General features: G+C 41.5%; 1 protein-coding gene across 3 annotated transcripts in view; it reads right to left on the bottom strand.

The window, feature by feature from the left end:
• The window catches only part of LOC127801162 (glycine--tRNA ligase, chloroplastic/mitochondrial 2), a 133,120-nt gene extending 120,784 nt beyond the window's left edge, over window positions 1-12,336 (bottom strand). For 2 of the 3 annotated variants that reach the window (XM_052336049.1, XM_052336048.1), the window contains exons 1-3: window positions 11,992-12,021; window positions 11,326-11,376; window positions 4,316-4,383 (exon numbers count right to left, since the gene is read on the bottom strand). In XM_052336049.1, coding sequence (XP_052192009.1) covers window positions 4,316-4,322 — 7 coding nt within the window. In that variant the 5' untranslated portion in view covers window positions 4,323-4,383; window positions 11,326-11,376; window positions 11,992-12,021. Of the gene's footprint in view, window positions 1-4,315; window positions 4,384-11,325; window positions 11,377-11,991 lie in introns of all 3 variants that reach the window. The other variant, XM_052336047.1, reaches the window with a different exon arrangement.
• Window positions 12,337-13,468: the final 1,132 nt, after the last annotated feature.

Consider the following 13,468-nt stretch of genomic DNA (forward strand, 5'->3'; position numbering starts at 1 on the left):
CCTGGAAGTGGTCGTGATAGGGGCGTTGGGTGTGGTCGCAATGGTAAGCGCCCTTATTGTAATTATTGTCGTCGCCATGGTCATTATAAAGATACATATTATGCACTCCATGGTCACCCTGCCAAGGCCAATGTTGCAATTCCTGAGGGTGCAGACACATAGTCCGTGAGATTCAATACCTCTCATACTGAGCGATTAGCTTCTACATATACAATTTATGCTGAGGAGTTGGCTAAGTATCATCAGTTCCAGGTAGCTTGGCATGCCTCATCCCCCGTAGTTTCTATTGCCCAAGGATCTCTTTCTTCTACTCAATCACCCACTGGTACTCCTCATATATGTCTTACTCATACTCAATTTAGTCCTTGGATTCTTGATTATGTTGCTTCAGAGCATATTTCTAGTAATAAATCTTTATTCTCTCACTTTGATTCCTTTGCGTCCCTTCCTCCTATCACTGTGGTTGATGAGTCTAAAATCCTTTCCATCGGTATCAGTAGGGCTGGTCCACTTCCATCTATTTTTCTTAATTTTGTTTTACATGTTCCTAGTTGCCCGTATAGTCTCATTTCTATTAGTCGTCTCACTCATTCTTTGAATTGTCGTGTTATCTTTGATTATGAGTCTGTTCTTGTGCAGGAACGAGGTATGAGACTGATGATTGACATAGAACATGAGTATGAGGGACTTTACTATCTGGCCCTGTCGTCATCTACGTCATCTGCTTATGATATACTACAAGGGCATCTCCTTTTCAGATTCATTCTCAGCTTGGTCATCCTCATTTATCTACTCTTCATTAACTATTCTAGAATACGAGTCTTATCAGCTAGGCAAACATGTTCGTTCTTCTTATTCTAGTCATCTTAATAAACGAGCTGATGCTCCTTTTGATCTTGTACATTCAGACATTTGGAGTCCTAGTAGAGTCAACACTAAACAGGGTTTTTTCTATTTTGTTATATTCATTGACGATCATTCTCGTTGTACTTGGCCTTACTTAATGAAAGATCGTGCTGAATTGCAATCTTTATTCACTTTTTGTAATGAAATTTCTACTCAATTTGGTCATACCATTCGGATCCTTCACAGTGATAATGCCAAGGAATATTGTTCTCATGTATTTCAGGTTTTTCTCTCATCTTGGGGTATTGTTCATCAATTTTCTTGTTTTTATACTCGGCAACAAAATGGGGTGGTTGAACGTAAAAACCGTCATCTCATTGAGACTGCTCCTTCACATGCATGTTCCTGTTGTCTTTTGGGATGCCACTCTTCTCACTTCTAGTTATCTGATCAACCGGATGCCATCCACTATTCTAAATGGGGCCATTCCGCATACTTTACTTTTTCCTCATGATCCCATCTATCCTATTCCCCCTCGTGTCTTTAGCTCAACCTGTTTTGTTCATCTTCTTTCCCTTGGTCATGATAAATTGTCTCCTCGCTCAATCAAGTGTGTATTTCTAGGCTACTCTCGTCATTAGAAGGGATACAAGTGCTACTCTCTTGAACTTGGTAGATACTCTCTCTTTTGATGCCACATTCTTTGAGTCTACACCTTTTTTCTCTTCTTCGTCTGGTGGGTCTTCTTCCTCCCTTCATGAGGTTCTTCCTATCCCTTCTTTTCCTCCTCTGGTCTCAATACTTGTTCTTGTTCCTCCTGTTCCTCTCAAAACTTATCAACGTTGTTCTAAGCCTCCATTAGTGCCTTCAGCTGCCACTCCTCCGATTGTCAATTATGGTATTCCTTTAGATTCATGTCTTCCTCCAGTTGGTGCCATCATTTCGTCTCCCTCTGACTCTGCCCAAGCTCCTGTTCGTCGTGGTACATGTTCCACTCGCAACCCTCATCCCATTTATACTTTTATGAGCTATCACCGTTTGTCACCTATTTATTTTGCTTTTGCATTTGCTCTCTTTTGTTTCTATTCCTAAGACAGATGCTGAAGCTCTTTCTCACCCTGGGTGGAGACATGCTATGGATGAGTAGATGCCTACCTTGCTGGCTAATGAGACATGGAATCTAGTTCCTCTCCCTCCGAGGAAGTCTACTGTTGGTTGTCAGTGGGTGTTTATAGTTAAAGTTGGTCTATTGATTATCTAAAGGCTCAGTTGGTTACTAAGGGCTATACTCAAATTTTTTGCCTGGATTATGGTGATACATTCTCTCTCATGGCTAAGATTGCTTCTATTCATGTTTTTCTTACCATGGCCGCTATTCAGCAGTGGCCTCTTTATTAGCTGGATATTAAAAATGTTTTTCTTCATAGCAATCTTCAAGAGGAAGTATACATGAAGCAACCTCCTGATTTTGTTGCTCAAAAGGAGGGAGTCTCGACTAGTATGTCGCATGAAGAAATCCTTATATGGCCTGAAGCAATCTCCTCGGTGATGGTTTGGCCGCTTCAGTTCTGTCATCCAATCTTTTGGTATGAGTAAAAGTGAAGCTAATCATTCTGTTTTCTATCGTCATTCTACTGCTGGAGTCATATTATTGGTGGTGTACGTAGATGATATTGTTATTACATGAAATGATGAGGTTCGTATTGAGCAGTTGAGGACTCATTTGCATTCTCATTTTCAGACCATGGATTTGAGCAGGTTGAAGTATTTTCTTGGCATTGAGGTAGCTCAATCAGCCCATGGTGTGTGCACCTCTCAAAGGAAGTATGCCTTAGATATTTTGGAAGAAACTGATATGCTTGATTCCTGGCCTATAGATACTCTTATGGATCCTAATGTTAAGCTTGTACCAAAATAGGGGGAGCCATTAGAGGATCCTTGGCAATATAGGAGATTGGTTGGGAAGCTTAATTACCTCACCATTACACGGCCAGACATCTCTTTTGTTGTAAGTGTAGTAAGACAATTCTTGGACTCCCCTTGTGATAGTCACTGGCACACTTTAGTGTGTATCTTAAGGTACATTAAAAGTGTTCTTGATAAAGGTTTGTTGTTTGAGAACAAAAGACACAAGCACGTTATGGGATTTACTGATGCGGATTGGGTTGGTTGTCCTACAAATAGGCGCTCTATCTTAGGTTATTGTATCATGGTTAGAGGAACTTTGGTGTCTAGGAAGAGTAAGAAATAAAATGTTGTGGCTAAATCTAGCACAGAAGCAGAATATTGAGCCATGGCTTTAGCCACATGTGAGTTGATTTGGCTCAAGCAACTTCTCATGGAGTTGAAATTTGGAGATTCAGGGCCTATACAACTTATTTTTTATAATCAAACAGCTCTTCATATTGTCTCTAATACAGTTTTTCATGAGCGGATCAAACACATAAAGATAGATTGTCACTTTGTGAGACAAAAGTTGATTTCTAGAGAGATTAGTACCTCATTTGTTGGCCCTAATGACCAGCTGGCTAATTTTCTTACCAAGGAATTACGGGGTCCACGGCTTGCCTACATTTGTACCAAATTAGGTACATATGATATATATGCGTCCGCTTGAGGGGGAATGTTAGAACTAGTGTTGTACTATAAAATATATATATATATATGCTAGATAGTGCTGTACATATATATTAGGAAGATATGTTGTCCTATGGTTGTACCTTGTAGATTGGTATATATATATATATATATACACCTCATTGTGAATAAAGAAATCAGAATACTTTTCACCTCTCAAAATACAACAAATAGAAACCAAATTTCAGGACCAATGAAAAACTGAATGGTGTGTCTGACCCCAATTGAGACCAACGCCAAGTATTGCTTCACAGAATTTTGTAAACCACACCTAAGTGACTGCTTGAAAACATACAAGTGCCTCCTTCAGAAAGTTTCACGAGATACTCATCCCACTAGAAAAAAGAAGCCTTCTGCATATACACTTCATTGGCTTGGTCACCACATCATAAAAGAATATTAGACTTCTTTGATTTGTGAAGAATAGGCAACACTTAGGCATCACGGATAGATTTAGATCAGATGCACAAATTTTGACCATTACATAACACAATTTCACCAAAATAAATGAAAATCTGAGCAACCATATTAGCCTAAGAATAGATAAATTAGTAATGCATTTGCATAATCATTCCAGGCAGTATTGAGTTCACTTTGCAACCATTTAAGTACTTAAATTTAAGTCATCTCCAAATGCCAGTAGCAGAAATGCACAATCATTCTCTCAAATAAATACGGTCATTCATTGTCCATTCAAAGCTCCTTGTGATCAGAGCCAACAATATCATTATTGACATCAAAATCCATCCAGAATTATATTCTGATGTCCCAGTATAGCAATCCCCTTAATATCTAGGAAGCAGGAACCACTACAAAGTTAAAACATACTTACGCGACATTCCATGGTTCTGGACCAAGTACCCTTAAGAAAGTTAGAGGATTCATAGTCCCTGCTCCAACCTGGACAATGCAATCAATGCCAAAATAAACCACATTAGTAAATTACAAGAAGGTGGATTTGCAAAGTTGAAACAGATTTGGGTGTTTTGCCCATTATTCCAGAGTATGGAGAATGAATATCTCAACAGAACCTAAAGGCATATTTATGTGTGCACATTGAACAGCATCCTTGCATATTTTTCTTTTAGCAACTATGCATAAGCATAAACAAGGAGAATCACTCATTAAGGGTCCATCTGGTAGGCTTACCATTTTCAGTTTTCAATGTTCATTTTCACTATTTTGACAATGAAAACAGAAAATGGCATTTTATTCCTTTATTTCATTTTCACAAATTTTAAAAACTCCAAAAAGGTGTTTGCACTTTTTTCATTTCTCCCTCCCACATTCTCTTTCACCAAGAAATAAGACAAACCCAACCAAATTTTCTCATCAAACCAGAACATACCCAGAAAATAGAGAACAGGGGAAGTTTATCACCAGCTACCATGGCATCTTCCCCCCCCCCCCCCCCCCCCCCAACCTTGTGTGTCTCTCACCATCAAACGCCCATGGAGTCACCCCACCACTGGTGGCGCGAACCCCTACCAGATCTCGAGCAAGAAAACACTCGCACTATTGCTATAATGGCAGTGCATCACTCCCCCCCCCCCCCCCCCCTTCTGCATATAGCACGTGGTGCAGATTGGGATGTGAACTGTCAACTCCATTGTTGTCTGCAACAACAACCAGCAGTAGCAGCGCGAGCAGTGACACCAACAACAAAATATTCAACCTAATCAAGTGTCTACCAGCCAAAATCAAGCTTCCAGAGCTCCAACAAACTGAATCATTCAATTCAATGCTCATGCTCATAATATTATCTCAGATTTTGACCCAAACAAAAGGAATCCCAAAGGAAATTCAATCACTTCGGTCTTTGTTCGTGACCAGATCCACCAAAAAGAAGCACAACACGTATAGCTGTAAAATAATGGGTAGACAGAGAGCAACATGTGTCGACCAAGAAAAATCACAAGGAATTGGGAAAATATCTCAGAAGACTGTCTGAGAGCCACTGGTGTGTTGACGATTCTATGGTGGCTATCGACAGGTGAGGTTGGAGTGAGAAAATAAAAAATTAAGAAATAAACTGTCAGATCTGGGATCTGTCGGGTTGTGTTTCTAGGATTTTAGGAATGAATAATGGCGAGAAAGGAGATATGAGCGAGAGAGAGAGAGAAAGAATGAGATAGAGTTAGAGAATTGAGATTGAATGGGAGGGAAAGGACTTGTGGAATAATCTTCACATATCCCCATCCTCATGAGCAGCTTCTTATTTATAGTAGCTGGTTACATTAGAGGCTCCTTCTAACTAACTCTCTAGAATCTCCAAGTGGCCATGTGCCAACTAGGCTGCCATGCCAAGTGGGTTATTACAGTTATAACAACCTACAATAGCCTGCCATACCCTTCTAATAACCATCTAATTACATGTTAACCCTTGGGCCGTGACACTCCCCGCCCCTTAAAATATTTCTTGCCCTCAAGAAATTATAGAAGGCTAGTCATCCTGGGGTAACGCTGAAGTAGCTCCGGCAAGTATTCCCAAGTGGAATTGTCCGGATGTAGGTGTGTCCATTGGACTAGGACCTGAGTGATGGGCTAGGAATCCCTATAAATGACCCGCCGATCAATCACAGCCTTAGGTTCACCGTCCATAACTGCATCATCAGATAGCTCGGGTAGATTCTGGCTAACAACAGCTGCAGTGCCGACTACCTTCTTGAGGAGTGAGACCTGAAATACTGGATGTAGCCCCACACCATCCGGTAATTGCAGTTTATAGGCGACAGTGCCGATCTTATCCAATATTTTGAAGGGACCATAGTACTTTGGGCTAATTTTAGAGATAGGTCCCTTGTGAAACAAATGCTGTTGGAACCGTTTGACCTTCAGAAATACTTCGTCACCCACCTCAAAGGTCCGATCAGTTCGGTGTTTGTCAGCCTGATGTTTCATCCTTTGTTGAGCCAAGCTGAGTTCCCTCTTTATCATCTGAAGGGCATCCTGTCGTGTCTGGAGATAGTGGTCTGCTGATACTTCTGCTGAAGTGTAGTGCATCACAGCAGGAATGATTGGGGGAGGATAGCCGAATAAGGCCTCAAATGGGGTTCTTTTGTGTGCGGTATGGAAGTTGGTGTTATACCACCATTAAGCCAATGATAACCAACGGCTCCAACTTCGGGGTTTGGTAAAACATAGGCACCAGAGGTAGGTCTCTAGACACTGGTTGACGCGTTCAGTTTGGCCGTCGGTCTCCGGATGGTAGGCGGATGACATTTGCAACCCGATGCCCAGCCCCTAGCATAATGTTTTCCAGAATTGGATTGTAAATATTTTATCTCGATCTGAAATCATAGCTTTCGGCATCCCATGAACCTTAAAGACGCTATCCATCAATTTTCTGGCGACTTCAGTGGCTGTAAATGGGTGAGCGAGGAGGATGAAGTGACCGAACTTAGTTAGGCGATCTACGACTACCAGGATGGTATCAAATCCTTCCGATTTAGGGAGAGCTTCAATGAAGTCCATGGAGATTTGTTCCCAAGCTTGGGCTGGGATCTCCAATGGTTGTAGAAGGCCGGGATATGGGACCTACTCATGCCTGCACCTTTGACAGATGGTGCATTGCAGCACATATTGAGTGGTGTCCTTCTTCAGACCCGACCAATAGAATAGCTGTCTTACCCGTCGGTATGTAACCTGTAATCCCGAATGGCCCCCTATAGGAGAATCATGCAAAGCTCGCAATATTCGGCTCCTCAACTGCTCGTAGTCGCCGATGACCACTCGGCTTTGATACTTCAGCAAGCCACCCTGGAAGGTGTATCTCGTGTCCCCTTGAGGTTGGACTGTCAGCTCAGTGATTTTGTCCTTAACCCAAGCCGTGTTCTCATAGCTGTTAGATATCTCCTACACCCAATCGGGTACCAAAGCTGAGATGGCATGGCAAATGCCCGGTTCCGCCTTTCTAGATAACGCATCTGCCACCAAATTTTCTTTTCCTTTTCTGTATTGGATGAGATAGTCATAGCCCATCAGTTTAGTAATCCCTTTGCGTTGAAGTTGATTGTTCACCCTTTGCTGCGATAAGAACTTCAAGCTTTCATGGTCTGTTCGAATGATAAATCGCTTACCCTCTAGATAGTACCTTCACTTATCTACTGCCATCAGAACCGCTAGCAGCTCTTTGTCGTATATGCAGAGACCTAAATGCCGGGTTGCAAGGGCTTAACTCAAGTACGATATTGGTCTGCCCTCTTGACTTGGAACAGCACCTACTCCTACGTCACAGGCATCCGTTTCCAGTACAAATTCCTTCAAAAAATCGGGGAGGGCCAATACTGGAGCTTGAGTCATGGCGACCTTTAAAGCTGCAAAAGCCTCATCTACCTCCTGGCCCCAATGGAAATTATTCTTTTTAAGCAAAACAGTTAGAGGTTTGCTCAATACCCCATAGCTTCTGATGAATCGCCGATAATAACCAGTGAGCCCCAAGAAACCCCTCAATTCCTTCAGTGATTTAGGTTTAGGCCAATTCTCCATGGCAGCTACCTTCTATGGGTCTGTACTGACCCCTTGGCCAGTAATTATATGGCCTAGGTATTTCACTCTTGGCTCTGCAAATGTACATTTAGACTTTTTCACAAAGAGTTGATGTTTTTTGAGGATTTCAAATGCTGTTCGTAGGTGGCTGAGGTGCTGGTGTAGGCTGGGGCTATATATTAAAATGTCATCAAAGAAATTTTCGAAGGTAGGGAGCAAAAATGTGATTCATAAGAGCTTGGAATGTAGCTGGGGCATTAGTAAGGCCAAAAGGCATTACCAAGAACTCATAGTGTCCCTGGTGTGTCCTAAAGGCGGTCTTGTAACAGTCTTGTGGGTTCATTCTGATTTGGTGGTAACCGGAGATGAGATCTAGTTTGGAAAAGATGGTTGCTCCGGTTAGTTCATCCAAAAGGTCCTCAATGATGGGAATGGGAAATTTATTCTTGATGGTGAGGGAGTTTAGTTGCCGATAATCGACACAAAACCTCCATGTACCGTCTTTTTTCTTTACTAACAGTATTGGAGAGGCAAAGGGACTCTAGCTGGGTTGAATGAGGGATTTATTGAGCATGTCTTTGATGAGGCTCTCAATTTCTGCCTTTTGGATAGGTGAATAACGGTAGGCTCTTAGGTTAACGGGTTCAATATTGGATTTAAGATGGATGGAATGATCAAGGAATCGTTGTGGGGGTAGGTTAGTCGGAACAGCAAACAAATCCTCAAATTCCATCAACAATGTGTGGACAGGGTCAAGAGAGTGTACCTGCTTGAGATAGGGATCAGTTGAGTGGGTGGTAAGTTGGTCTCTGGTTCTTAGCTTGCATTCTCCGACGTAGTTGCCCCTTTCCAAGGCGTACAGTGAATGTAGCTGCCCTACCAGTGTTTCCCCTTGATCCAGCAACTTCTGTAATCATTTACCCGATACCGCTTTGCACTCCCCTGTCTCCTGGCACCCTTTTAGGGTGATTTTGCGGCCTTCTTTATCAAAGGTGACTTCGAGTGTGTTGAAGTCAAATACCAGAGGGCTTACCGTCCTCATCCAATCTACTCCCAACACAATGTGGCATCCCCCAAGCCGAAGAATCCTCAAATCTACTGCAAACTCAAGACCCCCCATCTGCCATTTGAACTCCCTGCATTTGTAGTGACTTACCATTTTGCTTCCATTTGCAATCATTACTGACAGAGGAGTAGTTGCCAGCAGTTCACACTGGAGGGTGGAGGCTGTTTCCTAATCAAGGAAACTATGGGTGTTGCCGCTATCAATGAGTACTACCAGGTTCCTTTTTCCTGTTGTTCCCCATACCTTTAATACTCGGCCTGATGCATGACCTTGCAATGCATGCATTGAGATCTCCCCTCCTTTGTCGCCTTCCTCTTGTGCCCCAAGGTCCTCCCCTCCATCTTGGTCCGTCTCTTCATTCTGGAGGCCTTCCATCGTAAGTAACATACGTTTGCATTGGTGTCCGGGGCCAAACTTCTCACCACAACGAAAACATAATCTCAGTTGTCGCTTCTGATCTAGCGTGAGATCTTTAGCTAGGTTTGGCGTTGGGGGAGGTCTTCCTGCCATCCCATTCTTTGACCATGGTGGATTGCTACCCTTACTGGAAGTCCCATATGGACTCTCCTCCCTACTCCCTTTAGGAAATAACCGATGTCTCTTGACAAAAGCGTCCAACGCCATCTCATGCAAGTATGCTTGTTCAGCGGCTTGTTCCACCGAAGTCGGATAGAGCATCTTAACTGTGGGTCGGATTTGTTCATCCAACCCGCTGATGAAGCTGGACACGAAATAAGCTTCGTCCAAGGATGGATGAGCTAAGGCTAACAACGATCTTAGCACCTCAAATTTCATTAAGTATTCTTCCACCGATCCCTTTTGCTTGAGTTTGTTAAATTCTTCTATGACGTTAGTCCTTGTCTTCTCTCCAAACCGATTGCATATGTCATTCACAAATCTAGGCCAACTCAGCTCCTCTCTGCCCCTGCTCCAATTCTGGAACCAGGCATCAGCCACATCATCCAAGTAAGTTGCCGCCATATTTACCTTATCACCCTCCGCCACCCGGTACTGGTAGAAGACCCTTTCACAACGTCGTACCCACCATCGAGGACGATCACGCTCGAACAGCGGAATGTCCATCCGCAGCCCTTGAGGATGGGAGTGGTTGATTCGCCCGCCTCGGTTCATGAGATCGTCCTCTGTTTCCTCCCGGTTCCTGACCTCCACTAGGTCATCCATCCCTTGCCGTGCTCGCGGTGTAGTCAAAATTGGCGCTGACGAGGCCCTCGGGGGAAAGTCAGTTGGCAGACTGGCTTGGGGTTGCCGAGCAAATATTCCCAAAGCCACACTCAGCTGCTGACTAAGCTGTTGGTTTAAATCGGCGAATTCATCCCTGATCCCGTTAATAGCTCTATCGAAACTGGCCGCATATCCCACGAATTCCGATCTAATTTCGCTCGCTACCTGGTCCAAATTGGACGTATATTCCGATCGACTTCGATTAATCTCTTCCTGTGTATTCCGTATTCCTAACTCCAAGATTTCTAGGCGATCCTCTACTTGAGCCTGATTCTGACGCAACTCGGCTTCCATGGCATCCACCCGTGCCTCCGCCTGCTTCCCTCACATTCCGTCGGCCATACTACCCTTCGCTAGGTCGCTGTCTCTGATACCAAATGTCAGATCTGAGATCTGTCGGGTTGTGTTTCTAGGATTTTAGGAATGAATAATGGCGAGAAAGGAGATATGAGCGAGAGAGAGAGAGAGAGAGAGAGAGAGAGAGAGAATTGAGATTGAATGGGAGGGAAAGGACTTGTGGAATAATCTTCACATATCCCCATCCTCATGAGCAGCTTCTTATTTATAGGAGCTGGTTACATTAGAAGCTCCTTCTAACTAACTCTCTAGAATCTCCAAGTGGCCATGTGCCAACTAGGCTGCCATGCCAAGTGGGTTATTACAGTTATAACAACCTACAATAGCCTGCCATACCCTTCTAATAACCATCTAATTACATGTTAACCCTTGGGCCATGACATAAACGAACACAAAAATGAAAACAACATATTTTTATCAAACAGCACGTTAAGTTGTTTTTAAAGTGAAATGAAAATTGAACACGAAAACAGAAAACTCTGTCAAATGGCCCCTGACATGTTAACCTCAGTCCAGGCAAACTAGAAGACATTGCCCCAGAATGACATGGAAATTTACCAGCAGTAAATACCACTATCTTTCAGAATTAGTTTAAAGAAATAAAGACAATGAAGAGAAAGGAGCTTAGGTAAAGATGACATACGGACAGGATACAAAGACTCTCTAAGAAGAAAGCTTGTATTACTTACCTCAGTGTTGCTGCACTGCATTACAGCACATCCTACAGAAGCCCAATATTCCTACATCATTAAGAGCATTCATTACAGATAATCATAAATAGGAAAGCATGGAGGAGAAGTACCATGCATATTATTCACATCCAAATCAAAAAGATAGCCCTAATGTAGCAAGCAATAACCAATTAAAATTGTCCAACTTCCAAATAATTAACAAGTTTATTTTCCTATATATTCGCATCAATTTTCTTGGTAGCTTCTAAAAAATGTAAGACAATAAGAAATGCAAAGAAGCTAATTCGGTTCTTGTCTGCCTCGGCGAAAAAGCACAAGCGTTAGGGTAAGGCTTCATGGCAAGTTCCTGCATTACTTCTACAACTTCGAATTTCTAAATTTGTTTCACTCTACTTCCCCAGGCTTTCCCAGCGACCAAACGGGGAACCACTGAATTTTAAAAATGAACCGCGAAGCATTCCCTTTGATTGCCTGAACCGGTTGAAAACGCAAACAAACAGATAAGAAACGATAAAACCCAACAAAGTCAGGGTTCTCTGCTCTCTGCTATACACGGAAAGGCTTTTTTTTTTTTAACTTCACTTAAAATTTTCCCATCATTTTCTCGGAACCCAACAGGCAACCGACGAACAGAGAAACACGTAAAGAGCAGGGCAAGCGAACCTGGAGGCGCTGAATGGCTTGTTGGAAGGTGGGCACCGACGAGGCCTTCTTGGCGGCCTCTTCTGGGTCCGAGTGTCGAGTATTCGCAGAGGTGGTGATTGCAGAGACCACGGGCGTCTTGAAATGGCGTTGGCGAATAAAAACGGCGTTGGGGCTTGCCGAGAATAGGAAGGAGAGGTGGGTTTTATGGGGTTTAAGCAGAGAGGTGAGAATGGGCAGAGCCAGACTCGCCATGGCGGCGGATGAAAAGGAAAGAGAAATCAACGCCAGCGGGCAGGCCTTCGGGTTTGGGGCTTATCTATCCGAAAGGAGTTGAGAACAGAGACCGTGAGAGAGAGAGAGAGAGAGAGAGAGAGAGATTCGCAGGACTGAGCTTCTATATGATTTAGAGACTGTTTCGCCGGGCTTTTTTTTTTTATAAGCTTTAAGTTATTTTTTGTTTTTAAAATTTTTATGTGGTGTTTCAAATTAATAAAAATATAGATAAAATGTATTTTAAATTGTTAGTTATATAGAGATGTGTCTGGTAAAATAAGAGTTTAAAGTTATTATAAATTATTCAAATAATCAAGAATGTCGTATTACTATTTGTGTAAATAAATTAATTAAAGCATAATTATAATTAAAAGTATAACTAATTATCTTGATAACAAAAGTATAACATACGTTATGTTTTAAATTTATGTTTAATGAACAATTTATCTATTATAAATTATATATCATTTACAATTATATTTTATAAACTTTTATGTTTTTAAAATATATATTTATATATATATATATTTATCTACAATTCGATTATGAACAATATGATTATCTGTCGATGACTACCTATAATGTCAGTTATGCCCTATTATTATTGTGGTCACGCATGAATGTTGGGGGAGAGAGATATAGCAACATGGACAAATACAAATGGATAGAAAGAAAATATACGACTAAGTTTTGTCCACAACTTAATCTAGTGACCAATAGAATCCATTGATAATAGGTTTCATCGTTAATTAAACCAGAGATTTTGATTGAAATACTAATTCGTCAATAGTTTTTAAATCAACAAAACACATCGTTGTTGAAACAAGTTATAACAATTCTTATGAACAACAAGAAAATTGAAACGTCTAAATAGAGATAATAAATATGCATGTTTATTTTTCTTATTTTGCTAATACTTATTTTTTTCTTTTTCATCAAACAATTGACAGCTAATGCCAAATGACAACAATGTTGCATATGAACGTAACGAGGTCAAAAATTAATGTTGATTGAATGACGAAAATGAACTTTGGATATGACACGTGTGTTGACACAAAATTGTGTATAAGAATTTAGGACATGATTGGAAATTCTTGTTTTATTTACGAATATCATAGTTTTATTATTACACGTTTATTATATATATATATAGGTAGAGCATATCATCATGAACAAGTAAATAAATTAAAAAAATAAAACAATTACCCTTATTATACAAAAT

The sequence above is a fragment of the Diospyros lotus genome, chromosome 5, assembly GCF_014633365.1.
Source record: "Diospyros lotus cultivar Yz01 chromosome 5, ASM1463336v1, whole genome shotgun sequence".
NCBI classification, from domain to species: Eukaryota; Viridiplantae; Streptophyta; class Magnoliopsida; order Ericales; family Ebenaceae; genus Diospyros; species Diospyros lotus.